The sequence below is a fragment of the Antedon mediterranea genome, chromosome 1, assembly GCF_964355755.1.
Source record: "Antedon mediterranea chromosome 1, ecAntMedi1.1, whole genome shotgun sequence".
Classification (NCBI taxonomy): domain Eukaryota; kingdom Metazoa; phylum Echinodermata; class Crinoidea; order Comatulida; family Antedonidae; genus Antedon; species Antedon mediterranea.
The window spans coordinates 1,895,996-1,923,368 of NC_092670.1; the positions used below are offsets into that span (position 1 = coordinate 1,895,996).

At 33.2% G+C, this 27,373-nt stretch overlaps 1 protein-coding gene across 1 annotated transcript; it reads right to left on the bottom strand.

Moving 5' to 3' along the window:
• Positions 1 to 924: 924 nt before the first annotated feature.
• Positions 925 to 27,246, bottom strand: LOC140052854 (SEC14-like protein 5). The gene is made up of 14 exons (XM_072098451.1): positions 27,056 to 27,246; positions 20,464 to 20,613; positions 18,884 to 19,015; positions 17,111 to 17,239; positions 16,624 to 16,921; positions 16,369 to 16,490; positions 13,347 to 13,536; positions 12,784 to 12,872; positions 12,570 to 12,640; positions 12,126 to 12,432; positions 7,238 to 7,375; positions 6,753 to 6,980; positions 6,070 to 6,224; positions 925 to 5,980 (listed from the first exon to the last, which is right to left on the bottom strand). Exons 1-14 carry the CDS (start codon positions 27,116 to 27,118, stop codon positions 5,866 to 5,868), a joined length of 2,187 nt encoding a protein of 728 aa, XP_071954552.1. The 5' UTR covers positions 27,119 to 27,246; the 3' UTR covers positions 925 to 5,865.
• Positions 27,247 to 27,373: the final 127 nt, after the last annotated feature.

Below are 27,373 nucleotides of genomic sequence, written 5' to 3' on the forward strand. Positions count from 1 at the left end.
CTTCGCATGGTAGGCCTTTTTGGATGGGTGACGGGTATGGTGTTATAGCACAATTAAAATATTATACTAATCAAAAAGTAGGCCTAGGATACATAGAAACTTCATACACCATTTGGAAATGTATCCTTGTCTTTCGTTAACATTTTGCTATGATTTGGAATTGAAAAGTTGAATAAGCAAGACCGCATGGTACTGAGAGGACATGATTGACCCCATAACCAACATAAATAATTGAAAATGTTGTAAGTACAATCAACGAACTTGAGGGTCGTTGATACTAACATCTATTTATGAAGTACCTGGCATGCATGCAATTTACGTGTGTACTTACACGTAGACGGACGGTGTAGTAAAAAAAATAGCAACAGTGTGACGCGTATTACACCCAAAAAATAGCAACAGTGTGACGCGTCGTAACCAAAAAAATAGCAACAGTGTGACGCGTCGTAACAAAAAAAATAGCAACAGTGTGACGCGTCGTAACAAAAAAAATAGCAACAGTGTGACGCGTCGTAACAAAAAAAATAGCAACAGTGTGACGCGTCGTAACAAAAAATAGCAACTGAACTTGCTTTGTTATAGTTGTTTATTGAATGAAAAAAAAATCATTTTGAATCGATCACAGTATTAGTTGAGTTGTAAATATTTGTATACACGGTAATTTCATACACTTTATTTAAATTTCTAGCTAATAAAGTATAATTTAAAATATTCAAATTCATTTTTGCCTAATTAAATATGAAAACCTTTTGTGAAATCGAAATATCAATGGTGGGTGCACAATAACAATGCTTTTCTAAAATTAAATACATTTTAAGGATACCACCAATATTATAATAATTGTATTTAAAAACAAAATTATGAATACCACCAAATAGGATGCCAATCCATAAAGTTGAATATATATATATATATATATATATATATATTTTTTTTTTTTTTTAGGTGGGGGGAGGGGGGGTTGTTAAATTTTAATCAACCTTCGGAACTATATTATATTACAGTACTATATTAATCATCACCAACAAATCTCCATATTCAGCAGTAAAATATTAATATTCATGTTAATTACCACCAAATCATCAATATTCAACAGTACAATATTAATATTCATGTTAATTACCACCAAATCATCAATATTTAACAGTACAATATTAATATTCATGTTGATTACCACCAAATCATCAATATTCAACAGTACAATATTAATATTTATAATGAATATATCAATCTTCACTAACAAATATCCATATTTAACAGTATCATTCATTACCAATACCACATAATATACATATTCAACAGTAAAATATTAATATTCATGACATGTTTATCATTCATTACCAACACATAATATATAATATTCATGATGATACGTTACCATTCATTACCAACGCCACATAATATCCATATTCAACAGTAAAATATTAATATTCACTGTGTGAATAAGCTATTATCAATACAACAAAATATGCATATTCAACAATACAATATCTTTATTCATTATCAATAAGATTGTGAGAGTACCACATATTCAACACCAATGTCAAGAGTACTTTAGGAACATTAGGAACCTATATTCTACATAACTTCAGAGCAAAAGGTCAACTTTAGAGCAAAAGGTCGCTTGATTTTGATATTCAGAAAATTACTATTACTATTAATTATTGTTAATACTGATTTAGGAATTCTACAGAGGATGCTGCAATAAGTTAAATTTTCTTACTGCAGTAATTTTACTGTGGTTGCTGCAGTAATTATACTGTGGTAAACTGATTTTTAAATGGCAGGCCAATTTATTTTTCTTTTTACTGAATACTTAATTTTAAAAGTGGCTAAACAAATTTTACAAAATAATAAGTAAACATAAGGTTAGGATGACTATAACGAGGCATTTAATAAAAAGGCAAATTGCCTTAAAATGTAAATGTGACATGTTTCGAGAAACTATTCTCATCATCAGAACAGTAAACAACGCCTAGAGTGCTTATATACCAATAAGACATATTGTATGTAAATAAGTAAGTAATTAGCATAATAAAACAACAAGGAATGTAGGCAACAACCAATCATATGGCAACAACCAATCTAGGCGTTGTTTACTGTTCTGATGATGAGAATAGTTTCTCGAAACATGTCACATTTACATTTTAAGGCAATTTGCCTTTTTATTAAATGCCTCGTTATAGTCATCGCAAGTTTGGTGGTATTATTCATGATTTATCTATACATAAGGTGCATTCTGGTATAAATAATGTTACTTCTAAATAAACAAAACAAAGCTGCTGGATTAGTATTGTAATTAGCAGTTACTAAATAGAATCACTTATAACCAACACTCATGGGTTACAATATTCCACAAATTAGTTAAAGACCAACCTGTATTAACTATAATTCAAAACTATTAAAAACAAGTCTAAACAATTGTTATAATATGCTGAAAGCATGGAATGGCACGATTACTTTTGATCTTGGATGTTAATACTGTTTTATGCATCACACACATATATTTCAGATGGAAATAAAAACAAATATAATATAAATAAAATAACTTTAACCTGAAAGAGAATAAAACTATTGTAAATGAATAATACAATACTTGTTGTTGACTACAAGTATTACCAGTTATTACAAGTATTCCCAGTTATTACCAGTTTTACCGTTTTTTATTATCACCAACAATTTGTAGTAGTATGGAATAATCTTTGAAAAAGGTTGATATAATATCAATAATATTGAAAATATTATTATATAAATTTTATCTTTGTGTTTTTAAATGTATATTTTATTATCAACCTGTAATTGGTGCCTTGCACTGTTGGTGGTAAGCAATAAAGAAAATAAAATTAATGTACGCCATATGTTGTACATTAAAATAACGCACTACCACACTCACATCTGACTAATATATATCAATAAATTAATTATATAAAAATATAACTAAAATAATACAGAAGCAAGAAACATATTATTAGAAATGGTTTGATTATTTTTACCCCTTTTTATTATTGTGGTGAAATTTAAAACCCTGTTTTTGCTTCAATTTTCTTTTTGTCCCAAAAGAGTTCGAATTTGAGATTATGTATTTTAAAAATATCAAACCATACAACGGAAGTAGTCATATGTGTACTTTATACTCTTTACTCTACACTTTTTAGTATTGCTAACCAACCATGGTAGTACACATTTCAAACCAACCATGGTAGTACACATTTCAAACCAACCATGGTAGAGTACACATTTCAAACCAACCATGGTAGTACACATTTCAAACCAACCATGGTAGTACACATTTCAAACCAACCATGGTAGTACACATTTCAAACCAACCATGGTAGTACACATTTCAAACCAACCATGGTAGTACACATTTCAAACCAACCATGGTAGAGTACACATTTCAAACCAACCATGGTAGAGTACACATTTCAAACCAACCATGGTAGTACACATTTCAAACCAACCATGGTAGAGTACACATTTCAAACCAACCATGGTAGAGTACACATTTCAAACCAACCATGGTAGAGTACACATTTCAAACCAACCATGGTAGAGTACACATTTCAAACCAACCATGGTAGAGTACACATTTCAAACCAACCATGGTAGTACACATTTCATCAATTCAAGCAAAACATAACCCCTAACCCAACCATCGTACTTAAACAAACCAACTAAAACTTAGGCATGTTTTGACAAAATAGCAATATATAGAATATAACACTCTTTCTAAAAGCTAAATATTATTTATCAATTAACATTAATTATTGCTGAATGGTTTATAAGGTTCAATGAGGTACAATATTAAAATGCTGCTGACACAAGAACACATGTATATGCTAATAATCAGTTCTTAAATTTCAGAATGTAGATATAATTTACTGACCGATGTACTGAATTCAGTATAACTAAAGATTACACAACATTTTTTTTCCCATTTACTGTACTTTGCCAATTTAAAATGTCACGGTAACGCATGTTAAAACCAGCAATGTCTGTAAACCCACTTTACACCACCCCAATATAATGAGAAATTTCCAATTAATAAGCCAATCCTCTAGATTTCTTTGTCAAACTGTGGAGCATTCAAGGGGACAACCACCAAATACCAAGTAGGCCCACTCTTCCCTGGTAGGCCTAACTATTATCGTACTGTACTACATATCAACCAGTCTCACTTCATTAATGAGATATGAAATGTTGTTAAATTAACACACATAACTAGATCAAATTAAACAATTATAATTTAAAAACTTATACTCGTATTAGTATAACAAGAACTTTGTTAGAATGTTTGCATCGAGTAAAATACTTCATCAATACTTAAAAATGCTTAAGCAATAATTAGTTGTGGTAAACAAATATCTAACAAATGATTAAATAATAAATCACATTAAAATTAATTAAAATGAAATGTGTATAAAAATAAAACATATATACTGTAAACGGAAAATAATCCTATGACTTTATCATAAATGCATTTGTTAGAAATTAATATTTTTTGTGACAAAAATAAGGAATTTACAGAAAGACAAATTAAAGAAAAGGTTGAAAGAAACTATAAGCAAAATCACAATAATATGTAATTCATCACAATTTATCTATATACAATTAGAGATATTCATCTCGCACAGCAAGAATTTTCTCTTAATTTACATAATATATCTTTTTATTATATCTTTAAACATGGTACTCCACTATTCATCACATAATCAGATTCACAGATTGTCTGTCAAGACTTACTTGCAAAGAATATACTAACTAAATCAGTTTCAGTGACTACGCATATTTTTTTAAAGCATGAATCATATTACACATGCAACAATTTCTTTAAAATGTGACCAGTATTAATTGATCACCTGATAGCTAAAAACACATAACATGTGATGTACTACATTATGGTTGATTTTTTATATTTATATATATAACTTTGGGTGGCTTTTCTGACAGACAGTGTCTAGATAGCAAAATCAATGTTATTATAAATAGAATGATGTATTGTTTCATACACATTATTAAGACTAGATAGAAGGAATCATGGCTTGATTATTATTTCAGTTTTAAATTAAAATAGAGGTATACTGTTATTGAATACATATTCGAAATACATTATTTTAACCAATTCAAATGAATTACTTTTTTACAAGGTAGACTTCCTGAACCAGTTGCTAAAACCCATAAAATTAATTATTTTGTGACAGTAATCTACTGAAATCATATCTTTAAAAAAACTAGATAAATAAATCGTGCAATACCAATTAATTAATTAATTAATAAAACACATTAAAAGTTATTTTGTTAAAACGATGCGCTTTCACCAAAACTAATACATAACTCCTTCAAATTAAAGACCCAGTTTTAGACCAGAATTTTAGGAAAATTTGGTCTCTCAGGTAGAATATCTATATATTAAGTTTATCTGGATTACATAAAAAAGTGGTCACTAATTGGATGGAGCCTTTAATTGTTGGGTCTTTAATTAGATGGAGTTACTAAGAACAAGTACTAAATTGCATTTATTCACTAAAGAAAATTGGACGCATTCGGAACACCATAATTAACAGAAAACCATAAATATTAGCCCAAAGGGATCTGGTATTAGGAGAGTATTCCATTGGATTTTATAAATCATTGTTTTAAAACAAAAACAAAATATGTAAATAAAATGTGATTGTTTATTTCAATCAGTTTCTGCAAGCATCATCATTAATATCTCAACAATTCAAATTCTGATCATAATTATTAATATTCATGATTATTACTATAATATTGCATTGATTGTTTTAGATGGTCCAACTGGCGCATCTATCGTCAACTATTTTTGTTTTTTGCTGCCGATGATGATGATGCTTGGTCCCGGTCTAGTCATCTAGATACATATGAACTTGATTTTGATTGGCTGCTGGATTTGCTGGTTGTTGTGGAGATGCTTAGTGAGGAGAATCCACTTTGGCATGATTGGAGACTTGTCATGGATCCCCTGAAAAAATAAGTTCATAAAAACATTAGCTTTCAGTTTCAGATTGCATTTTCTTGATAATAATGATGGTAATGATTCAAATAACTTACCTGAAATTATCTGAATCTAGTACTTCATGGAAGAACATGACCTTGGACTTGTTCTGATGATGATGACCTTTAGTAGAAGCAGTTGCAGCAGCCATTGGTGAATAGTACTTCCATTGTAATATATAGTTGCCATGGTACTGACAAACATGTGAACCCTACAAAACAAGTTTTTTGTTTATTTTAACGTTGTTTATTAGGCAGACAACTAAGAAGCGCTCACATAAAACAGACAACCTAAAGCTCTGTCTACACTATCAAACTAGTTTGACAACAAAAGTGTGATGTGCCAAATATTTCATTTTTGCTTTTCTTCACCTTTCTTGCCTGTTGTTGTTTTCCGACTAGGCTTGGAGGTACCGGTTCCCTGAAACGATCATGACTTAACCGATGCTAACTGGGGTACTCAGATCCCCAGTTAGCGATGATGGTGTACAGTGTGTGCTAACTTGGTGTTTTTGTCTTTTTGTTCTCTTCCTTTTGTTTTCCACTCTTTCTCTTTATTGTTGAGCGCATCTATATGGTAGTGATATGACGTCATCATGTCCATATTATGAGCACATCACATTTTGTGATACAGAGTTTTATAAATAGTTTATTATTGTAAATTTAAATCCATTCATCATGTGACCGAAACTAAATATTTTCACTTCAAAAAAGAGTTTCTTATTGATAATAATAATCACCTGTATACTTTCTCCTGCCTTGCAGACAAGGGAAGATTCGATGATACGGTAGTCAACTCCAGACACCATTGTCTTGTCCATGTAGATGGTGTTGCCAAGCAGACCCGGTGTTTCTTTAGGATGGTGAATTGGTTTATTGACAAACAGGACCGAGAATATAACATCGCCTCGCAAAACATCAAAGTCCCAAGTTAATACTTCTTGCGCTGCACTGATCTTAACCAACACCTAAAGAATTTTTACTATTAATTTATTGACAAACCTTTGTTTTATTTGAGTTAGATTCACCACAAAGGTGAAAATGAAAGAAAGTATAGCAGTCAGTATAACAGAGCAGATTTTTAAAAAGATTCATTATACTGTAAATGTTTTGAAAAAGGATATGCGATATCATCATTTTATTTATTTTAAATCCATTCTGAATGTGACCGAAAATAAATATATTCACTTTAAAAGATAGTCTCTATTGAGAATAATCCACTCACCTCTGCTGGCTGGCCCTTCATAAGCGTAGCTGACTTGTATACAGTGTCGGAGCACAGTAAATGCTCATCTGGACTTAGTATATCATCTAATGAACGATAACAGACCTTCGGTATAATACCGCCATCAGGTATATCACACTAATTATAAAAATAATAGCATTATTAGTAAAATGCATGTTTATGTTTACAAATATATTATTGCTGAACTTTATAGATATATAGATAGATGTGCCGGGTGGTTTGTTATTTAATTGCTTTGTGTGTACTTTGCCCTGTTACACTGGTGGTTAACATGCTTGCCTTCCAATCCCAAGGTCCAAGGTTCAATCCTGACCTAGTAGTCAGGTTCCATTTCTCAAAAAACGGCCTAGAAAACGAATCAAGAAGCATTTTTGGGTAGAAGCTGGGATCCACTTGATTTAGGATATTTCGACCTCGCTGATTACGAATATGGCGGATCCCAAGCGAAATTCGGCCATCTAAGCCCTTAATTTGCATAATTAAAAATGGCGGCCATTTTTTATAATTACCCTATATCTCGAGAACCACTAGTCACAGATAATTAATTTTGGTGTCAAAATGTTTTAAATATATGTTTTTATATTCACTTTAATGACACATTTTCTCAAAAAATGGATGCAAGTCTTATTTCTGACATTTTGACCTTTGACCTTGATTTATCGTATCTCAGTAACCAATAATCGGAGAGACACGAAATAGGGCTCAAATTGTTCAGAAACTATACATTCATATTTATTATAATGAAATGTTTTTACAAAAAATGGCCGATTCTACAACTATTGACCTTTGAACTATTAGTCAAATATAATAATATAATAATAATATAACTTTGAAAATTGTGGTCTTATGAATTTTTGTTTCTTTTTAAATTGTTTAAAACATGTGTGTTTCTATCCAGTCTAATTGCATATTTTGTAAAAGAATGGCCGATAGTATGGTTATTGACCTTTTAACTACAGCATAGGCCTACTGTATACTAAATATAATATAATTGCATAACTATGAAATTATTTATACACAATAATAATTAGTAAAATTATAAAATTCACTGCCATCAAATATGATGTGTTATGATTTATATAGATTTAAAAAAAAATTTGAATACGCAAGTTACATTTGTTGAAATTTGAAATTACCTGCCATCAATATGATGGAGTATGATTATAGATTTTCTAAAATGTGAACATGTCAGCTACATTTGGAAATTACCTGCCATCAATATAATGGATTATGATTATAGATTTAAAAAAGAATTTGAACACGTAAGCTACATTTGAAAATTACCTGCCATCAATATGATGGATTATGATTATAGATTTAAAAAAGAATTTGAACACGTCTCAGCTACATTTGGAAATTACCCGCCATCAATATGATGGATTATGATTGTATAGTACCTGCCATCAATATGATGGATTATGATTATAGATTTAAAAAAGAATTTGAACACGTAAGCTACATTTGAAAATTACCTGCCATCAATATGATGGATTATGATTGTATAGATTTAAAAGAAAATACGTGAACACGTAAGCTACATTTGGAATGAACATGTTAAGGGCATCAGTTAAGATCATTCATGCAAAGGTTTCCGTCATCTTTAGCGTTGTTACAGCGGCATAAAGCTGTACATGGTAGTTTTGACTTCTTGCACCTATCTATTGGTTATGCATCGTGTCTTGCATCCACAATAAATCATCTCTAACGAAGCAGTAGGAATAGCTTCATTTTTCAGAAGCACTGGTTGAAGTTTACCATTAGATAGCTCCCAACCAATATGTTGGTGATGGCAAATGCTGGATGGGCGATATAGCTTTTTTCCATACGAGTGCTTGGAAGTGTGCTCTTTTTATATGTTGGTGCACTGCATCGCTTGTTGGAGGTAATGCCTCTGGGTTTTTTTAAAAGCCTAACTTCATTGGTACTTTTAACTTGACCAACACCGTAAACGTAGCAAATGAATCTTTCCGATTTCATAATAACTTGGTCACTGACAGGTTTTCTCCCAGGTCTTTAATTAGTTCATACTTTTTTTTTAATACTTCCCATGCCGATGCCTTTGAGTGACCACTTAGATATGAGCAGTGAAGAGTTAAATTACTATATGTATGTATGTATTAATGTAATTTAACTCTTCCCTGGATATGAGTAGTATGGCATCCACTAATAGTGTGGAATGGAATCAGTGCTTTTGTAGAACCCTCGGGCAAGGCTTGACAAATATCTTTTATAGATACTTTCTTTTTTTGGATGTCCCTGTCATCATCCATTTGGATACCATGCTTTGGTAGTGAGACACTAGAATCACTAGTACGTCTGTATCCCTAGAAGCAACTACAACTGTGTCGTATCGGACATTGGCAGCATGACAAGTCTCGTGTCCGATTCTTTATGGTCTGCTACCAGCAGAGACAACGTATTCGTGTAGACTTTTGATGATTTAACAACTGATTCTTTCATAAATCCACCAGCTGTGACAATTTCTTTGTCTATAGGAGCTTGACGAATCAACTCCTCTGATAGAAATCGTGTCAGATCTGCATTATTATCTTGTAATGCCAAAAAGTTTGACCAGCAATTTGGCAGCGGTATTTCACCACTTTCTATAATTCGACGAATTGGTCTCTGTGTTTTGGTTCATCTTTGTCTGGTGGTGTCCTTTATCGACAGTTTTAAGTTAGGCATGCCATGTTAAAAAAAAAAAAACCAGAGCCATTACCTCCAACAAGCGATGCAGTGCACCAGCATATAAAAAGAGCACACTTCCAAGCACTCGTATTGAAAAAAGCTGTATCGCCAATCCAGCATTTGCCATCACCAACAGATTTTGGGGGGGGGGGGGGGGGGGGGGAGCTATCTAATGGTAAACTTCAACCAGTGCTTCTGAAAAATGAAGCTATTCCTACTACTTCGTTTTAGATGATTTATTGTGGATGCAAGACACGATGCATAACCATATACATGTAGGTGCAAAAAGTCAAAACTACCATGTACAGCTTTATGCTACTGTAACAACGCTAAAGATGACGGAAACCTTTGCATGAATGATCAAAACTGAAGCCCTTAACATGTTCATTCCAAATGTAGCTTACGTGTTCACTTTTCTTTCAAACCTATAGGCCTACAATCATAATCCATCATATTGATGGCAGGTAATTTACAAATTTCCAAATGTAGCTGACGTGTTCAAATTATTTTTTAATTCTATAATCATAATCCATCATATTGATGGCAGGTTCTATACAATCATAATCCATCATATTGATGGCAGGTAATTTCCAAATTTCCAAATGTAGCTGACGTGTTCAAATTCTTTTTAAAATCTATAATCATAATCCATCATATTGATGGCAGGTAATTTTCAAATGTAGCTTATGTGTTCAAATTCTTTTTTAAATCTATAATCATAATCCATCATATTGATGGCAGGTAATTTCAAATTTCAAATTTCAACAAATGTAACTTGCGTGTTCAATTTTTTTTTTTAAATCTATATAAATCATAACACATCATATTTGATACTCCTTCACCTGTAGTTAAGATACTGATGTCATGGTATAGGAATCAGGAATTTGTTGTCAGGTGGGGAAGTTCCGTTTCCGATTCTTTCAATGTTCGTAATGGGGTTCGCCAGGGAGGCGTTATGTTCCCTCTACTTTACAATGTGTACACTGATCCGTTAACTGTTGAACTGACTAAGTCAAAAGAAGGTTGTGAAATTAACAGTCTTAAACTGAATTGCCTAAGCTTTGCCGATGACTTGGTCCTTTTGGCTCCGTCAGTGACTGGCTTACAAAGCCTAATTGGACTCTGTGAAGGTTTAGCTAGTGACCATGATATTACTTTTAATGAAACCAAATCCAAATGCTTGCTATTTTGCCCGAAAGTCTGCAACCTCAAAGGTGTTCCACATATTACCTTAAATGGGGCACCTCTAATCGTTGATAATTCAATAACCTATGTTACCATGATATTCCGAAATAAAAAGATAAATGAATGAATTGTGTATAAATAATTTCATAGTTATGCAATTATATTATATTCAGTACGGTATACAGTAGGCCTATGCTGTAGTTTAAAGGTCAATAACCATACTATCGGCCATTCTTGTACAAAATGTGCCATTAGACTGAATAGAAACACACATGTTTTAAACAATTTAAAAAGAAAAAAAAATTCATAAGACCACAATTTTCAAAGTTATATTATTATTATATTATTATATTTGACTAATAGTTCAAAGGTCAATAGTTGTAGAATCGGCCATTTTTTGTAAAAACATTTCATTATAATAAATAAGAATGTATAGTTTCTGAACAATTTGAGCCCTATTTCGTGTCTCTCCGATTATTGGTTACTGAGATACGATAAATCAAGGTCAAAGGTCAAAATGTCAGAAATAAGACTTGCATCCATTTTTTGAGAAAATGTGTCATTGAAGTGAATATAAAAACATATATTTAAAACATTTTGACACCAAAATTAATTATCTGTGACTAGTGGTTCTCGAGATATAGGGTAATTATAAAAAATGGCCGCCATTTTTAATTATGCAAATTAAGGGCTTAGATGGCCGAATTTCGCTTGGGATCCGCCATATTCGTAATCAGCGAGGTCGAAATATCCTAAATCAAGTGGATCCCAGCTTCTACCCAAAAATGCTTCTTACATCATATTTCAGAGGAAATAGAACTTGTCTATAGTTCCAGTAACTCACGACTCTTTTAACTCCACTCCCTAAGCCTCACATAAGACTTTTTGAGTTTATAAGCATGATGAATTATAAAATAGTTTATCCATCCTGTAAATGGAGAGTTATTAGATGTTGGAGGCAAATGAAATTAACGTATAAAATATATAAACTTACAAAGCAGTCGCCACCAAGGAAGTCTGGAATGTACTGTTCTTCAAGGTGGTCTGGTAACCCACCGTGATCAAGGTAATTTTTACCACCGTAAATCAAAAACTTTTGCCTTGTGTTTTCGTCAATGAACGGTGATATCAACGTCCATATAATGGGAAAGACGCGAGGAGCACGGACTATTAATAGTTTACCCATAGTTTCTGGGTAATTTGCTTCAACGACTTCAATGATCCGTAGAAGTGCTTTGATACCAGGCCGCCATAGATGTCGCATACTTAAACCTTCTAAGTCAACAACCGATGTCCAATCACTGAAGTTAAGATTCATTAAAATAATTAAATTAATAGATGTACATTGTTTATCAAAATGAATATGTGATAACAGGATAGAAATGCTACACTATTACTACTCATATCACTCAATATTTCATACTATCAAAATCAGTACCTTATTGGTCGGCCTGTTTTCCTGGTGGCTTCCTCTGTTCTTCGAATACCTTCCTCATTTATTGACAGTATCTAGAAAACATCATTAATAAGATAAAATTAAATGGTGATAAATGCCATCCCTGCTAATAGCACAATTCTTAAAGACATACATTTTAATTGAATAAATATTTTTAAAGAAAACCAGTAAATTAAAATTCTGCTTATTAACTTACATGTCTTAAAATATTTTCTTCTCCGACAGCTTTCATTAAACCCTTGACATCAATCTGACCCAACTTTAAAACGTACACTGGCCTAGAGTCTGGAAGGAAAAAAACAACAAAGTTTAGTGTATCAGAAAACACATTTATTGCCTTTAACGTAAAAAAAATGTTATAAAAATTATAACAAGCTTTGAAAGAATTTCATTTAGCTTCGATTTTGTATAGATGACAAATTTCGTTTTTGTAAAAGCACAAGTTAACGGAGTACTTACTCGAACGTTTCGATCTCTATCAGAGATCCTTCTCACGAACTCTCGCATTTGTACAATGATTTGATAGACACATCACCTGGCCGAGCCCCGCACAACCTCCAACCTACAACCGGAGGCGTACAACGTCATCAACAGATGACGTCAAGAATGACCAAGCTGCATTAACACTCCGCAGTCAGTTGAGAAGGATCTCTGATAGAGATCGAAACGTTCGAGTAAGTACTCCGTTAACTTGTGCTTTTACAAAAACGAAATTTGTCATCTATATAACAAGCTTGTTTTAAACAAATATAGATTTACCTATATCGCTGTAATGCCAACCGCCTGGCCAGTAATTGGTCAATAGTTCAGGTGGCTCCCACGTGCGTAGTATCTGATCCACTTTGAGTTGCTTACGCCATGCAAGTGACGCTGTAATCATCTCGTGCGCTTTCTCTGTGTTGAAATCACGGGCTCGAAGAAAACGTAATAAATGCGCATCATGAGGCATCTAGAAATTAAACAAATATTAAAGATTGACAAATCTGTGAGTCAGGCCTTGTCTTTTAAGGCGAGCGAGTGCGATCACTCACCTAACACACTCCAAAACTGCCCTTGAGGAATGTGATTTACAACACATTTCAATTTGGTAAACTTGGTGAGCGTGAAAAAAGGTCATCCTATTTTCGGCTTGATAGCTTGTTTAGTTGACCATATTTAGGTGTGCTTAATCTATATTTTAGTTTGTGCATTTGTATATATTTACTGGCTGTTTACTTTATCGTTTTGATTTAGCTTTTCGCTTTTTTTTGTTGTATCTCCATTGAGATCCAGCCACTGATACCCACAGCATTGTCATTTTTTCCAGTAATTTGCCTTTGGATTTATATATATATTATTTTATACAAATTTGTTCTACTCCACGCATCCATACACATGTGGTATAAAAATTACCCGGAATTGTTATGGGAAGGATTTAAATTACATTTGAAAAATATTGTTCCTGGATCTCTGTAGGTCTAAAATGTCTTTCGGTTTTAAACAGGAAGATACCTTTGCTAGTTAATTGATAAGGAAATTCATTAAAGCTAGTAATTGGTTTGTACTGAGAAGGTAGCACCATCAAACAGATACTGTAAATGATCATTTATATATTTGTGTGTATTGATTGAGTGGTGCTAAATCCATTATTGATTGTTAACATGGAAGTTGGTAGTAGGTATTGATTCTTGAAGGTCGTGAGGTCTGATGGAGGGGGTGGGGGAAGAAAAAGGTAGAATTGCTTGAACAAATGGAATGTCTTAGCTTCAACAAGAATTTGGCTTACAATTGGGTTTAAATAGTGATGTAAATATTGATAACTGATCAATAATTGCTTAGAAGACCTCTCACTTATTTAAATTGAAATTAATGAACTATCGTCAAAATGAGAATTCAGGCTTAATAAATTCATTTGTTATTGTTATGAAAATGATTTCCGATAAAAATCATTATAACGTCGTCTAAGTTAAACACATCAACAGTGGTAACCAACCTTTTGGATGAAATTTGTTTTATATATTTAGGCAAATTACCAAGGATAACCATAAGCGAATTCATTCACTATCCTTCTTAAAGGTGGCAATCCTGTTCACAAGACAAACATATACATAAGATGCTCTTATTTACAAATCTTTGGGAGTGGAGTTGTAGATTGTCATTAAAAAAAATTCTGACATATGACAGGACCCAGTGGCCGTATTCACCAATCTCACTTAGGCTAGGCCTTAACAAAGGGAAACACTTAAGAAGTATTCACAAATGAGTTAAGAGATTCACTTACCTAAGGAGAACACTTAATTTAAGGGTAAAACTTAAGGGTAAAAATAATCATAAATATTCATGAGTTTCCCCATTGATTGTCCAATCACAGAGGATTTAATTCCCTATGGTCCAATCACTTTCCTCTCAAAAACTAATTTGCATATTTAAAAAAAGGGTAAGGGGTTGGGGGACGGGGAGGATGGAGAGGAAAGTGTGTGGACGATGATCAATAAAAAGAAAATGTATATGAATATTAGACCTAGACTAATTTGTATGAGGATCAAGCAAAATAGGTCTAGCCTAGATGCTACTAACAAACCAACATTCTGTGTAGGCATAAACCTGTCTGTATTGAGGCATATGCATCCGAGGGTGGTTACTGGGCAGACCAACAGGGGGCCTAGCATCTCTACCTAGCCTACTAGTAGAATGGGGGGGGGGAGATAATTTCAATTAACAACGAAATTGGAAGCCATCTTTCACGAAAATCCACTCAAAACAAAAAATAAATGAATATATAGGCCTAGATAGACTAATTTGTATATTGAGGATCAGCAAAAAAGGTCTAGGCCTACTCAAACCAAACATTTAAGGGAACTTTTAAGGGACGTCTGAGGTCCCTTAAAAGTTAAGAGGAAAATAGACCAAGTTAAGGATTTCCCTTAACCTTCAACCCTTTGTGAATACCACTTAAGTGAAACCCTTAATATTTTCTTGATTTAAGGGAAATTCTTCGGATTTAAGGGAAATATCTCACTTAAGTGTGATTGGTGAATACGGCCACAGGCCCCTTGGATTGGTAGCCAATCATCAACCAATAAGCCACAACTCCAATTCACAAATATATGTTTAAAGGAAAAAAAATCTTCCATAAATGTAAAAAGAGAAGCCCTTGAAAATTCAAAATTTTCATACATTAAATGGATCATAGTTTAGATATAGATACGATTAGAGGTAACAATGTCCTCTTTAGCCTTGTTCTCCTGTAGCCATTGGTTGGCTATAATGAATAGTGTTCTGTACATAGCAACCAACATCAACATAATTGATTGGACAAACAATTTGATATTTACCTCCTAATATTAATGACAACAAGTGGCAACATTCTGACTGCAAATAATTATTTTATACTTGCATACAATCATTATGTTTTATTTTTATAGTCTATTTTTAAATATACTAGATTTACTGTACATTCAAAATGTCTAAGTCGCTACATGGCAGATCTGCTCTCAATAACATTTACCACTAACATAACAAAAATCAACCACCTTCCTAATCACAATGTAAACCATGTCTAATTTCATTTTACAATATATTACCATTATACACAATAGTCAATTATTTAACCACTGATTTGAATGCCATACATAAATTATCTACAAAATATTCAATTTTACACACATGTTTATTTAAGCTTTTAAGTAAACAGCTGGAACATTTGAAATATTGAATAAGTTCAAGCTTTGGTGAGTGAACAGTACATTGCATGTGAGCACAAACCACCAGAGTATGAGCTTATATTGAAGTGCATGCTTACCTTGACTTTCTCCTTATGTGTGTCACTAAGCCATTCTCTAAGCTCAATTAACTTGCTCTCTTGTAGAGGGGACAGGTCGCCAAGGAAACGAGCAATATACTCTTCATCTACTTTGGATACAGCTAAAAAATGACAACATAAAAATTAATAATTTAATATTTATATTTTAAATTATTTTTCCTTGATATCAACGTTTACCTTATTTATTTATAATGGTAAAATTTATCATGGGTAATAGGCAAAGAATAGCAATACCTCCATCATCATCGTATCCACCAGTAGCGCCCCCATTTTCCTTAACAGAAGACGCAAGTCGTGTCCTTGTTTGGGATCCAATAGTTTCTGTAGAGGGTGACAGCAGTGTAGTTTCTTGATTGGACGTTGAGGGGACAGTGTCGGGCGTTGATACACGTAATGTTCCGTTAAGCTCTGTACACACTTTTTGTAAATCTTCCTCAGGGTGTGTTTGGGACCAAGTCAGAATTGGCCCTTCACCAGCTTTTTCTCTTTCTTCTAGTACTTCATTTATATAGTAAATTAAAATTTCTTTGCCCTAAATTGAAGTATATTATTATTATTATTATTAATATTTATTTATAAAGTGCCTTTCCAAACAAAGATCAAAGCGCTGAACAGGATAATTAAACAATGTCATATTTAATATTATTTCATTTGGTAAATTTCAACAAAACATTACAGGCTAAAAATATATTAATTAAATTATTCATTAATTCTTTCTAACCTTTTTAATATTATTTGCATACTGTTTGACGGCGACCTTTTCTACGGTATTTTCAAAGCCGAAGAACGACTTTACTTCTAAGTTTGCTGTTTGTTCAAAGCATGTCCAGTTGGGATTTTCTGGGTGTACCTACAAAAAGGACATTTAAGCGATGAAAAAAATCTGTTAGTTACAAAATAATAACAATGGTTGGTGGCAGCTTTTTAAGATGAAGAGGTTTTTTAGGATCGAAACGCTCCACATAACGTCATTGGCAACATCTCTATAGTGAAACACATTACCAAAGTATTCAAGTCAATATGCATTTGCATACACTAATATTTGCATCGTAATAGTTGTAAAGGGAAATAGAGAATTAATAAAACAACAACTATGTTATGGAGTTGCTGCCAGAGGCAATCAATCAAGTTTACAAACTGCCCCACTTTAAGATATTTCAAAAGTAGTGCTGGAGAGAATATATAGTATAGTACTGTAGATCACCGTTAAGTTACATTAGGGAGAGTTGCAACGATGATCTAACTAAGGGCGCGTTTATACAACACGCTATTACACGCATATTCTACACGCCTACGAAAAGTGTGTTGTATAACAACAAAGAGATTCCGTGTAATGAGATTTTAATTGCAAAAAAGGCTACTTGGCTGAATCCTAAAATTTGGTGGATTCCCGGTCGCCGTTACCGTGTTGGAAGTGTCCTCAGGGTATATTTTGACCTCTCGTTAAAACAGGTCGTAATATCAATCATTGCTAACAAGATTGGGCCCATTTATTGCTGCTTCGCTGCCAGCAATCATCCTCCTACCACGTCTTACGCCTAGCCTAGTGGGGCCAACTCGTAGTGGTAGTAGGCCTCTATCGTTTCCCACTCCAAACAGAATTAAAAAAATAACATCGCAAAAATGGCATCTTCTTCCATAGTGTATAGATGAAACAATGAAACCCTTAAAATAACTTTTATTAATTTAAATGAACCGAGAACAAAATAAACAACAATGCAAACGTGAACGAATACAATATAATGAAAATGGTAAAAACCGCGCGAATACATCGGACAGCGAGGAGGCGACGATGATTGTTGACAACTCAGCCAATTCAAGCGCGATTAACGATTTGACCTTTTATCCTAGCATGCACTGCGTGTTGATGAAACTTCCGGTATAACACGGTATCGTGATTTCTAGTATAACAGCAAACGTTAAGGTGGGTTGACCTCGGTCCGAACAACACGCTAAAAAATAAAGCCGTGTTCAAATTTAGGGTGTTGTATAAACACGACCTAGGTCAGGTCAATCAGTGTTGTCTTTCGGACCTTAAAACTGTGCAGAGGCAAGAAGCAAGTTCTCGCATACAGTCGCATGTGAATTTTAAATGACATACTTTGGGTGTCGTTCTTTAGAAATCAAAAAATCAAAAATGTTTAAATTATTCCACTCCCTAAAAGACTAAAGCCTTGTCTACATTATCAAACTTTGTCACAAAAAAAAAATGATGTGCCCATTTGGACATGATAATGTCATATCACTACCTACCGATACCATAATTACGCATATCATTACCATATTTGGGCACATCACACTTTTTTTTGTCAAACTAGTTCAATGATAATGTAGACAGAACTTCAGTTCATAAAAGCAGAGTAGTTATTCTTGTAAATAGGAAGTGACCTTCCTGTTGTATCGAATACAAAAACCTGTGTAATACAGTATGCTGTTCCATTTCAGGTGTGTGAATGTATATGCAGCCTTTAAACATAACCTTTAATTTACTTACTGAATAGACACAACCTTCTAGAATGTGCACACGTGAAGAGAAACTCTCATTCCGGGCCTCAATTTTTAAAGTCCTCTCGCGCCAATTCACGTTGTTTGTCTGTATAAAGTAAACGTGGTCTACACCCGCAATCTGTAAATTAGAAATTATTTACATCAAAAATCTTAAAAAGTGATTTATTATGCTATCCTAAATCAATAAAATATTACTTACATTACGATAAAGACAAATTTAACACAATATTTAAACATTTAAATTTTATAATAATATTCAATTATTCCTACTATTACAACAAGTTTTTGTTATGTTATAGCTTCTAACTAGAACAAAACCCTTCATTAGGATATTTGTCCAAATGTAATGTTTTCTATTAGCTGTATCTAACATAACATACACTGAAGTACAGTAAGATGTAAATTGTCATATTTGTAAATCAAAACGTCAAGGAAGAAGGACACAGAAAACAAAATTGAAAACATGAGAGAAAAGGGATGAATTAAGGAAAAAGGTGGAAGAAGGAGAAAAATGGGAAAGCAATTAAACAAGGAATTCATTCACTGGTTTCACAGGAACTGCACTACTTTGAGCATGGCAAACTGTAGGAAAACAGAGTTTTTTTCAGTCACCAATACTTGTTACTAGAGTTATCAGTACATTCTATAACAAAATGTACATAAACATAACAGTAACACTACAGTATATTGAGCTTTAATACACTTTAATGTACGTCGTACGTTCTCTGCTGGGCAGCACAGTTTAAATTTTTCGCCCACATAATTATTTATTTAATTTTCAGTATGTTGATTATGCATTAAATAACAAATAATATTTTTAACAAAGCAAAGGGGAAAATTGTTGAAGCATACAGTACATATGTCCGCATTTTCTGGTGTTTATTTAATGGAATTTAAATTATTATTGAAATAAACAGTATTATATGGTATTTGAAGTTAAACATACCTGTACAAGCTACAAAAAAAAAACCTTTCAATTTGGAATTATTCACATACTTGACAGTAATTCATCAAACTATTTATTGTTTACTAAGTTTTCATTTCACTATATTTCTGCTGAAACACAAACACAAGGACTTCAACTAATGTGCCCCTATTTTACTGTATGTAACCAGCGGTATTGTCGAGTGAATGAGTGTTTATATTTTTAATTGGCGACCAGTAATTTGGTTTGTATTTACATGATGTTTGTTGTATTACTGTATGTTTGTAAATAGGTATATATTTACAGAACATTCCTATTGAAATTCAAGAAATATAGAAAATAATTTCACAAAAAAGAAAATTTTTTATTTTTTTAACAAGCCACTCTGTGTCAATATTTTACTTCACTTAGTCAAGTCAAGTATCATTTATTATCATTTGTTTTAACAAAAAACATAGAAATTCTGTTTTTTCTGTTGGCAGAGCACAATATCCAATGGACACAACACCAACTCAATACACAAACATTACAAAAAAAGTGTCTACATTATGTTTTTTTTAAAATTTGATTACAGTTGAAGAAATTCGAGCAATTACTGTACTGTACCCCAACCCCTCAGCATCTAAAAACAATAAATTTACCTTTTTTAATAAATAAGGTGCATCCACATTTAATTTACATCTTCTTTCGACAAAATGAATAGCGCCATCTGGACTCTTCTTATCGACTAAAATTTCGCTACCTAAAAATATTGGAATCATCTTACAGGTTGGAAAGCGCTTCTCATAAGCCTGAAAATAAATAAAAATGTTGGTTTAAATACTTCATTTCTAAACTAATAACAGTATCATGATTATTATCTAGTCTTTGAATAGTGTGTGCTACTTAATAACTGTTGTTGCTAAAAATAGATTCATCATCTTAAATCGAATGACATTTAGAAATTATTAATGACAAGATCAGTGCTATTCTAACAGTGTCAACTGTTATCCAAGTTTCTTAATTTCTAACTACATATTCAACTATATAAAATTGATGAAATGTTTTAATCTTAGAATATAATCTTCCTTAGGCCTTGTCTTTGACAATTACTGTACAAATTGTACTCCTCAACACGTTCAGGGGTGTGCTAGTTGTACCTTAGTGTGTAAGTGGAAGTACCAAATTTAAGTGGTGGTATGTACATTGCACACCGCGGAGGCATTTCAGGAGTGTCAACACTCCCATGCCTCTCAAAAGACAAGGCCTACTTCCCTACTACAGCCACAATTAGATACTAATTTATCAAGATGGTTACAATTAACAAATGGTTAGCACTATATAAGAGATACTAGTATATTATGAAGAATATGAATAGAATATGACAATAAAGTATAACTTATAATAAATAAGTCATTATTACAGTAGTAAGCAACTTGATCAAATGATTGAGACAGGTACAGACTTTAAATATAAGAGCATTGTATCTATTATAAGTTTATATTTAAAATGTACAGTTATTCACTTGCTTATGATGTTGTACAGTACTGTATACTAGTATCATTTATTATTATGAAATAGTATGTGAGGAGCAGAGTGCTCTGCATTACCATTGACAATGTTTAGTTTTCATTAAATTTATATTGGTAGTCTTTATGGTAAATCAATGTATTGATGATAGTGAGCTAGAATAGAAGATGGGTCAATGCTGTGCACTGCACACAGTGGATATGAATATGCAAATTAGCATTGATTTTCCCTCTAGCAGCAGTATACCACTGGCAACAAGCAAATTATATAATAATACCCAGCTATTTTAAAGAGTTGTTAAAATTCAATTGCATTAAATACTGTACACCATCAGCATCCAGTCCATAATGGGTGGTTATTATTGTGATTGGTCTGATTTCTGTCCATACAATTAGTCTCTATAGAAAGGTTGTCAAAATGATTTTTGAGGCTGGGAAGAAGCTCTATTTAAAATGTATGTTCTGACTGAGGAGTAGTAGTACATGGTACTGTACTGAAAATTTATTTGGGTCTCCGAACATATTGAAATTGTATATGTACAGTACTGTATGTACTGTAACAGTTAAATTAATGTACAGAAGAGTAGGATTGAATACTGTACAATAACAATAGACCTGTCTGTCAACAATATAGAACACTCAATCTACTGTATGTATGCAAGATAGAACACTCTATCTACTGTATGTATGCAAGATAGAACACTCTATCTATTGTATGTATGCAAGATAGAACACTCTATCTACTGTATGTATGCAAGATAGAACACTCTATCTACTGTATGTATGCAAGATAGAACACTCTATCTACTGTATGTATGCAAGATAGAACACTCTATCTACTGTATGTATGCAAGATAGAACACTATCTACTGTATGTATGCAAGATGGAACACTATCTACTGTATGTATGCAAGATAGAACACTCTATCTACTGTATGTATGCAAGATAGAACACTCTATCTACTGTATGTATGCAAGATAGAACACCCTATCTACTGTATGTATGCAAGATAGAACACTCTATCTACTGTATGTATGCAAGATAGAACACTCCATCTACTGTATGTATGCAAGATAGAACACTCTATCTACTGTATGTATGCAAGATAGAACACTCTATCTACTGTATGTATGCAAGACAGAACACTCTATCTACTGTATGTATGCAAGATAGAACACTCTATCTACTGTATGTATGCAAGATAGAACACTCTATCTACTGTATGTATGATTAGAATTAACTTTATTCTATGGCTTGTGAGTTACTATACTGTACAGTAGGCCTACAAAAGGTTAGGTTGCTGATACTGATAGTAAAGGGGTACAATCAAGGGTATTACAATCGCATTGATTGTTGATATTACTGCTGTACATTATGTGCAATGCAAATTGGCATATCTACATTACAGTACTGTTAACCATACATACAGTACCGGCATCTATTATGAAATATGGATGAAAACGATTGACAAAAATCAACTGTGTCATTTCGTGTACACCGAATAAAACAAAATGTAAACCAGATAATTACATTTAATTGATATAATTTTAACCTTTGACATTGGAATGCTTTTATTGATTAATTTTAATAGTCTATTGATGTAAACAATACCTCACACAGCTCTTCTATAATTAGATTGTAACAATTACAAAATATTCTTTTAAAGGGGGATTCTGGGTTTAAAATTGCTTTTAAATATCGTTTATTTATTAAATAAAAAATATTATAACAATATAGACATGTCAGAATGAAGAAGTAATAACGAGAAATTAAAAAAATTCAATTTCATATACATTTTAGGGTAAATTCATGGAAAGTCTGTTTTTCAGCAGCTTAGGGAAGCTCATTAATATTCATGAGATATTCACAAAATCTCGTCATCAGTGGATTCCAAACTCGCGACGTCAAGCTTGTACGTTGTGTTCTCTCTCCTCTGTCAAACGACGACCACCCGATCATTGTGAAATACATTTTTTGTAGATTTGCTAAGCTAGGCCTAAAGTGTAATAATAACAGTAGTAGCATATATTTATTTGACATTTAATGAAATACAAAATTTAGTACAGATTACGGAGTCATAAATTATACTATTTTTATACCTCGAATTAATAGTACAGATCGTATATCGGCTTCACGTACTAGGCTAGGCCTAGCCTAAATCATTTTATTCATGCCGGGGTGAGAGCCATTTCTGACTAGGGATTCCATGCCACGATGGCCATCATTCATGGGCCTAGCTAGCCTATTACTAAACGATTGGCCCATAAATAACAAAACTCAGTGGATTCCAAACCCATCCTATCAACCAAACTCCTAAACAATCTAAACCTAAAACGTTCTACAAAAATCGGCTGTAAATATTGAGGCAAAACAAGGTCCGATCGCCGTCCGCACGTATGGTGGGTGTCCCGATCGTCTAATAAGTAGGCCTAGTTTACTCTCCAAAAAAGCGGATACTGCATCAAGCAAGTAGACCGGTAGTAGGAAGGAGACCTAGCCTAGCCTAGCCTAGCCGATCCGGCCCAGTTAAAAATTGAGCTAGCTAGTGTAGTAGACCCTATGCGAATTGATACTACCAGGCCTTTTACTATAGGCTACACTTGTTAAAATTAGCAATACTGTACTTATGTTTACAAATATTCCAACTCTCTCATTCGAGCTATATTATCTATACCATTCCGGTAGGTTGAGTCGACCTTCAATCAAATACTGTACATCGTTCATGTTGTGATATAGACGGGGTATACTCGACCCGACCAGTTTGGTATTGTATACTGTATCTGCTTATCACGTGACGATGTCAGGCATGGGCAGAGAGAGCACGTGTATCGTCGTCTCGCTCTCCTCGCTCAGCTAGCAGGAATGTATACGTTACGCTTCATTGATTTTGAAGGCTTTCCCTAAGTCAGTGCGAAAATCGGCAAACGTAAAGTGCAAACTTATCTAATTTTTCACTGTTTTGATGGATTTTCATAGAAAATTGATTTTATAAATGGGAAGACCGACTAAAATTACATCAGATAAGTATAATTTTACAAAAGTAATTGATATGGTTAATGATAACGAGTCGTCGGAAGATTGACCATTTCACGAATTTCGTATTCTGTAACCACAGTGTGATTTTGCCGTAGCTGCACTTGTAATCTGGCGTCATTTCACAGCCTTCGTTCTGCTTCACTGGGCGCTTATATAAATTGAAACTTTTACCGTTCAAGAGACAAACAAATATATTTTACATTTTTTACTATTCATTTTAAACCCGGAACCCCCCTTTAATCTAATAATATATACAGCTACTTGTTTGTAGTACTTTAAGCATAAATACATGGATAAACCTACCTCAATCTATTCAGAAACCTTTTTTTTATGAAAAAAGTTAAATCACATTTTTCAGTATTCTCAAACCATTTAAAACCAAACAATTTTGAAAAAATTAAGTACTATAAATTTATTTCTCTGTAGTGTAAATAATGTAGTCAGTAATTTAAATAAAAATCACATTTAAGCATAACCTGAAGCATTAATAATAAGGTATTTTTAATATTATTAAAGTACTTAAAAAAAATTTCAGAACAGGACAAATTTCAGTAACCGGTTAAATGCCAACCTGAAAACATGGAGGAATTGTGAATTTAACCGGCTATGCAATTTTGAGCTGCAATGCAAAATAATTGAGGTTACTTGATTGACAGCAGTACTGACCTGTACACTGTAGCATGGAGGTTATTTTTTCCTCCATGACTGTAAACGCACAATACAATCATTTTGGGTTAAATGCTAACAATTTTGTCAACAACCACCCACTGATTTAAACAGCACAAATTTAGCGGAAATACAGTTAATAACATTTATATTTTAAATCTATTTTGAAATAAACGGTTTATGCAGCAGAAACAGACCCATTGTCTACAAGAAGATATACTGTAAATTTGTCATCTCCCCAACATTAAATGATAATACTTAAATTGTTTACAAAAGATGTTGGCCTTGATCTACGGCTGAAAGGCTTTTCTAGACAAAGATCTCATGTCAAAGGTCATCAACAATCAACATTTGGATGACAAGGTTAAACACATTATTACAAAGTACAACTGACAACAAGATTATTATCAAGTCTATACTGAAATCAGTGGCGGATCTAGGATCTGACGAGGAGGGGTGGCCACGAAAGTGGCAAACGAGGTGCGTAGCACCGAGCGGGGGAGGGTTTGGGAGGGGGTGTCCCCCTCGCGAGGCTCCGAAAATTTTTGAAAAAATAGAAGCTTACACACTGTTTAATAGGCTAGAGAAACTGTTTCCATCACACTTAATAACAAATATTACATAATATAAATTTAAATAAATCCTTCCTAAATACTGTACAGATCTTTTTCGACGAACTAATAATGAACATTTGGTAATGCGTTACTCCGAAAATGTCTCGATAGTGCATGTGTTGTGTACCGTGTTTTGGTGATCTGTTAACCTCAGAGATATATACCCTACAGGCCGGGTGAATAACTCAATGTAATTTGGTATACAATGATTGCAGTAATCGCCGTGTCTATAACACAAATCAAAAGCAACACATACTTTTTTTCGACCGTCCCGTGTACATACAAGACATTTTATGTTTATTTTATGCCTATAAAATAATAAAAGAACACCATGTTTCTCGTTTATTTTTTCGTTTATACTGCATACTATAATATTATACAAAAAACCTTCTTGCGCGAGAAAAAAGTTCCCGATATTACACTCTCAGGGGTGTAAATATACCACGCTAACGCTTGCACACGCGAACGTACCAGAGCGCACCAATGGAAAATGGTGTATTTTTGGAGAGTGATGACGTCGGTTTCACACGATGAGCCAGCTAAGACAACGCGACGCTGGTAGTTTTAGGAGTGCGTGTGTTTTGAAAATAAATCAGTTGTGGGTATTTTCCGAAGATTTTAAATCGCGTTTTCTTTTTAAACTCTTGAATTCATAATAGTAATTGAACCTAGGCCTAGGTAGGCTAGGCTAACTCTTCTTAATTAAAACTTAAAAGATTAATCCACGACTAGCGACGGTCAATCGCCGGTAGGTTGCATCTTCTTTTTTTTTTTTTTGAGAATTAAGGCTAGCCACCCTATTCACCGCCCCCTAGATCCGCCACTGGAAATGTACAGATTCAGCTAGATCATGATCAATCCAAAATGTTTAATTCTCAATTGACGAAATAAAGTAAAGCAAGCAATTATGAATGATTATGGTTTTTATCTGATTTTTTACAAATAAATAATTTTTGTATTTCAAGTAGGCCCCTTATTTGACTTTTAATTTACAATCTTTGGACATAAGATAAGAATACTGTACTTTTTAGCAACTTAGAAATAAAAAAAACACTTCAATATTTAACAAATTCACAAACTGTGTGGTTTAATATTAATTATTAATTAACAAAAAATAATAAAACTGGCACAATTAAAATTTAATTGTATAAAATAAATAATTATCGATTTGGCGAATAGGCCTACATTTTCAATGTAATTTTGAGATTAATTTTGTTTTTTATGGTAGGCTTGAGTCTTCAGTTAGGCCCATACTCCTTCCACAGACACAGCAGAATTGAGTGCTCTGTGTGGGGAGCGAGATACAGTTGACTGGCAATTTTATCCTGTCTAATAAAGGCTAGGCCTATGCCTAGCCTAACCGGCCGAATTTCAATGTTGAAAGTATATAAAAATTACGTGTACTTACAGCCATCACAATTTCAAATGGGTACTTATAGACCCGTACTGGGGACTGGTATGTTTGAACCATGATGTGGAAGTATAAATAATTATTTAGAATAAAAAAAACAGCTAATTTGACTCCTAAAACATCAACATCGTTGCCGCATTTTCGCCAATGTTTTGTCGAAAGTGACAATGCTCTACCTGCTCTGCGCATGTGCCGATCGTTTAAGTCAAGGCAGCGGGTGCTCCAACTTTATGTTTTTGACGTCACTAAATACTTGGACAAAAAGAGTTATTGTTACGGCGGCGGGTAATGTCAAATGACGTTGTTCCACCAATT

Excerpts from the sequence above, each read along its gene's own strand:
- LOC140052854 (XM_072098451.1), bottom strand. The coding sequence starts at position 27,118 with ATGGTTCAAACATACCAGTCCCCAGTACGGGTCTATAAGTACCCATTT. Across the intron at positions 20,614-27,055 it reads CATTTGAAATTGTGATGGCT|GCTTATGAGAAGCGCTTTCC; the intron begins GTAAGTACACGT and ends ATTTATTTTCAG. Across the intron at positions 12,873-13,346 it reads TTGGCATTACAGCGATATAG|ACTCTAGGCCAGTGTACGTT; the intron begins GTAAATCTATAT and ends TTTTCCTTCCAG.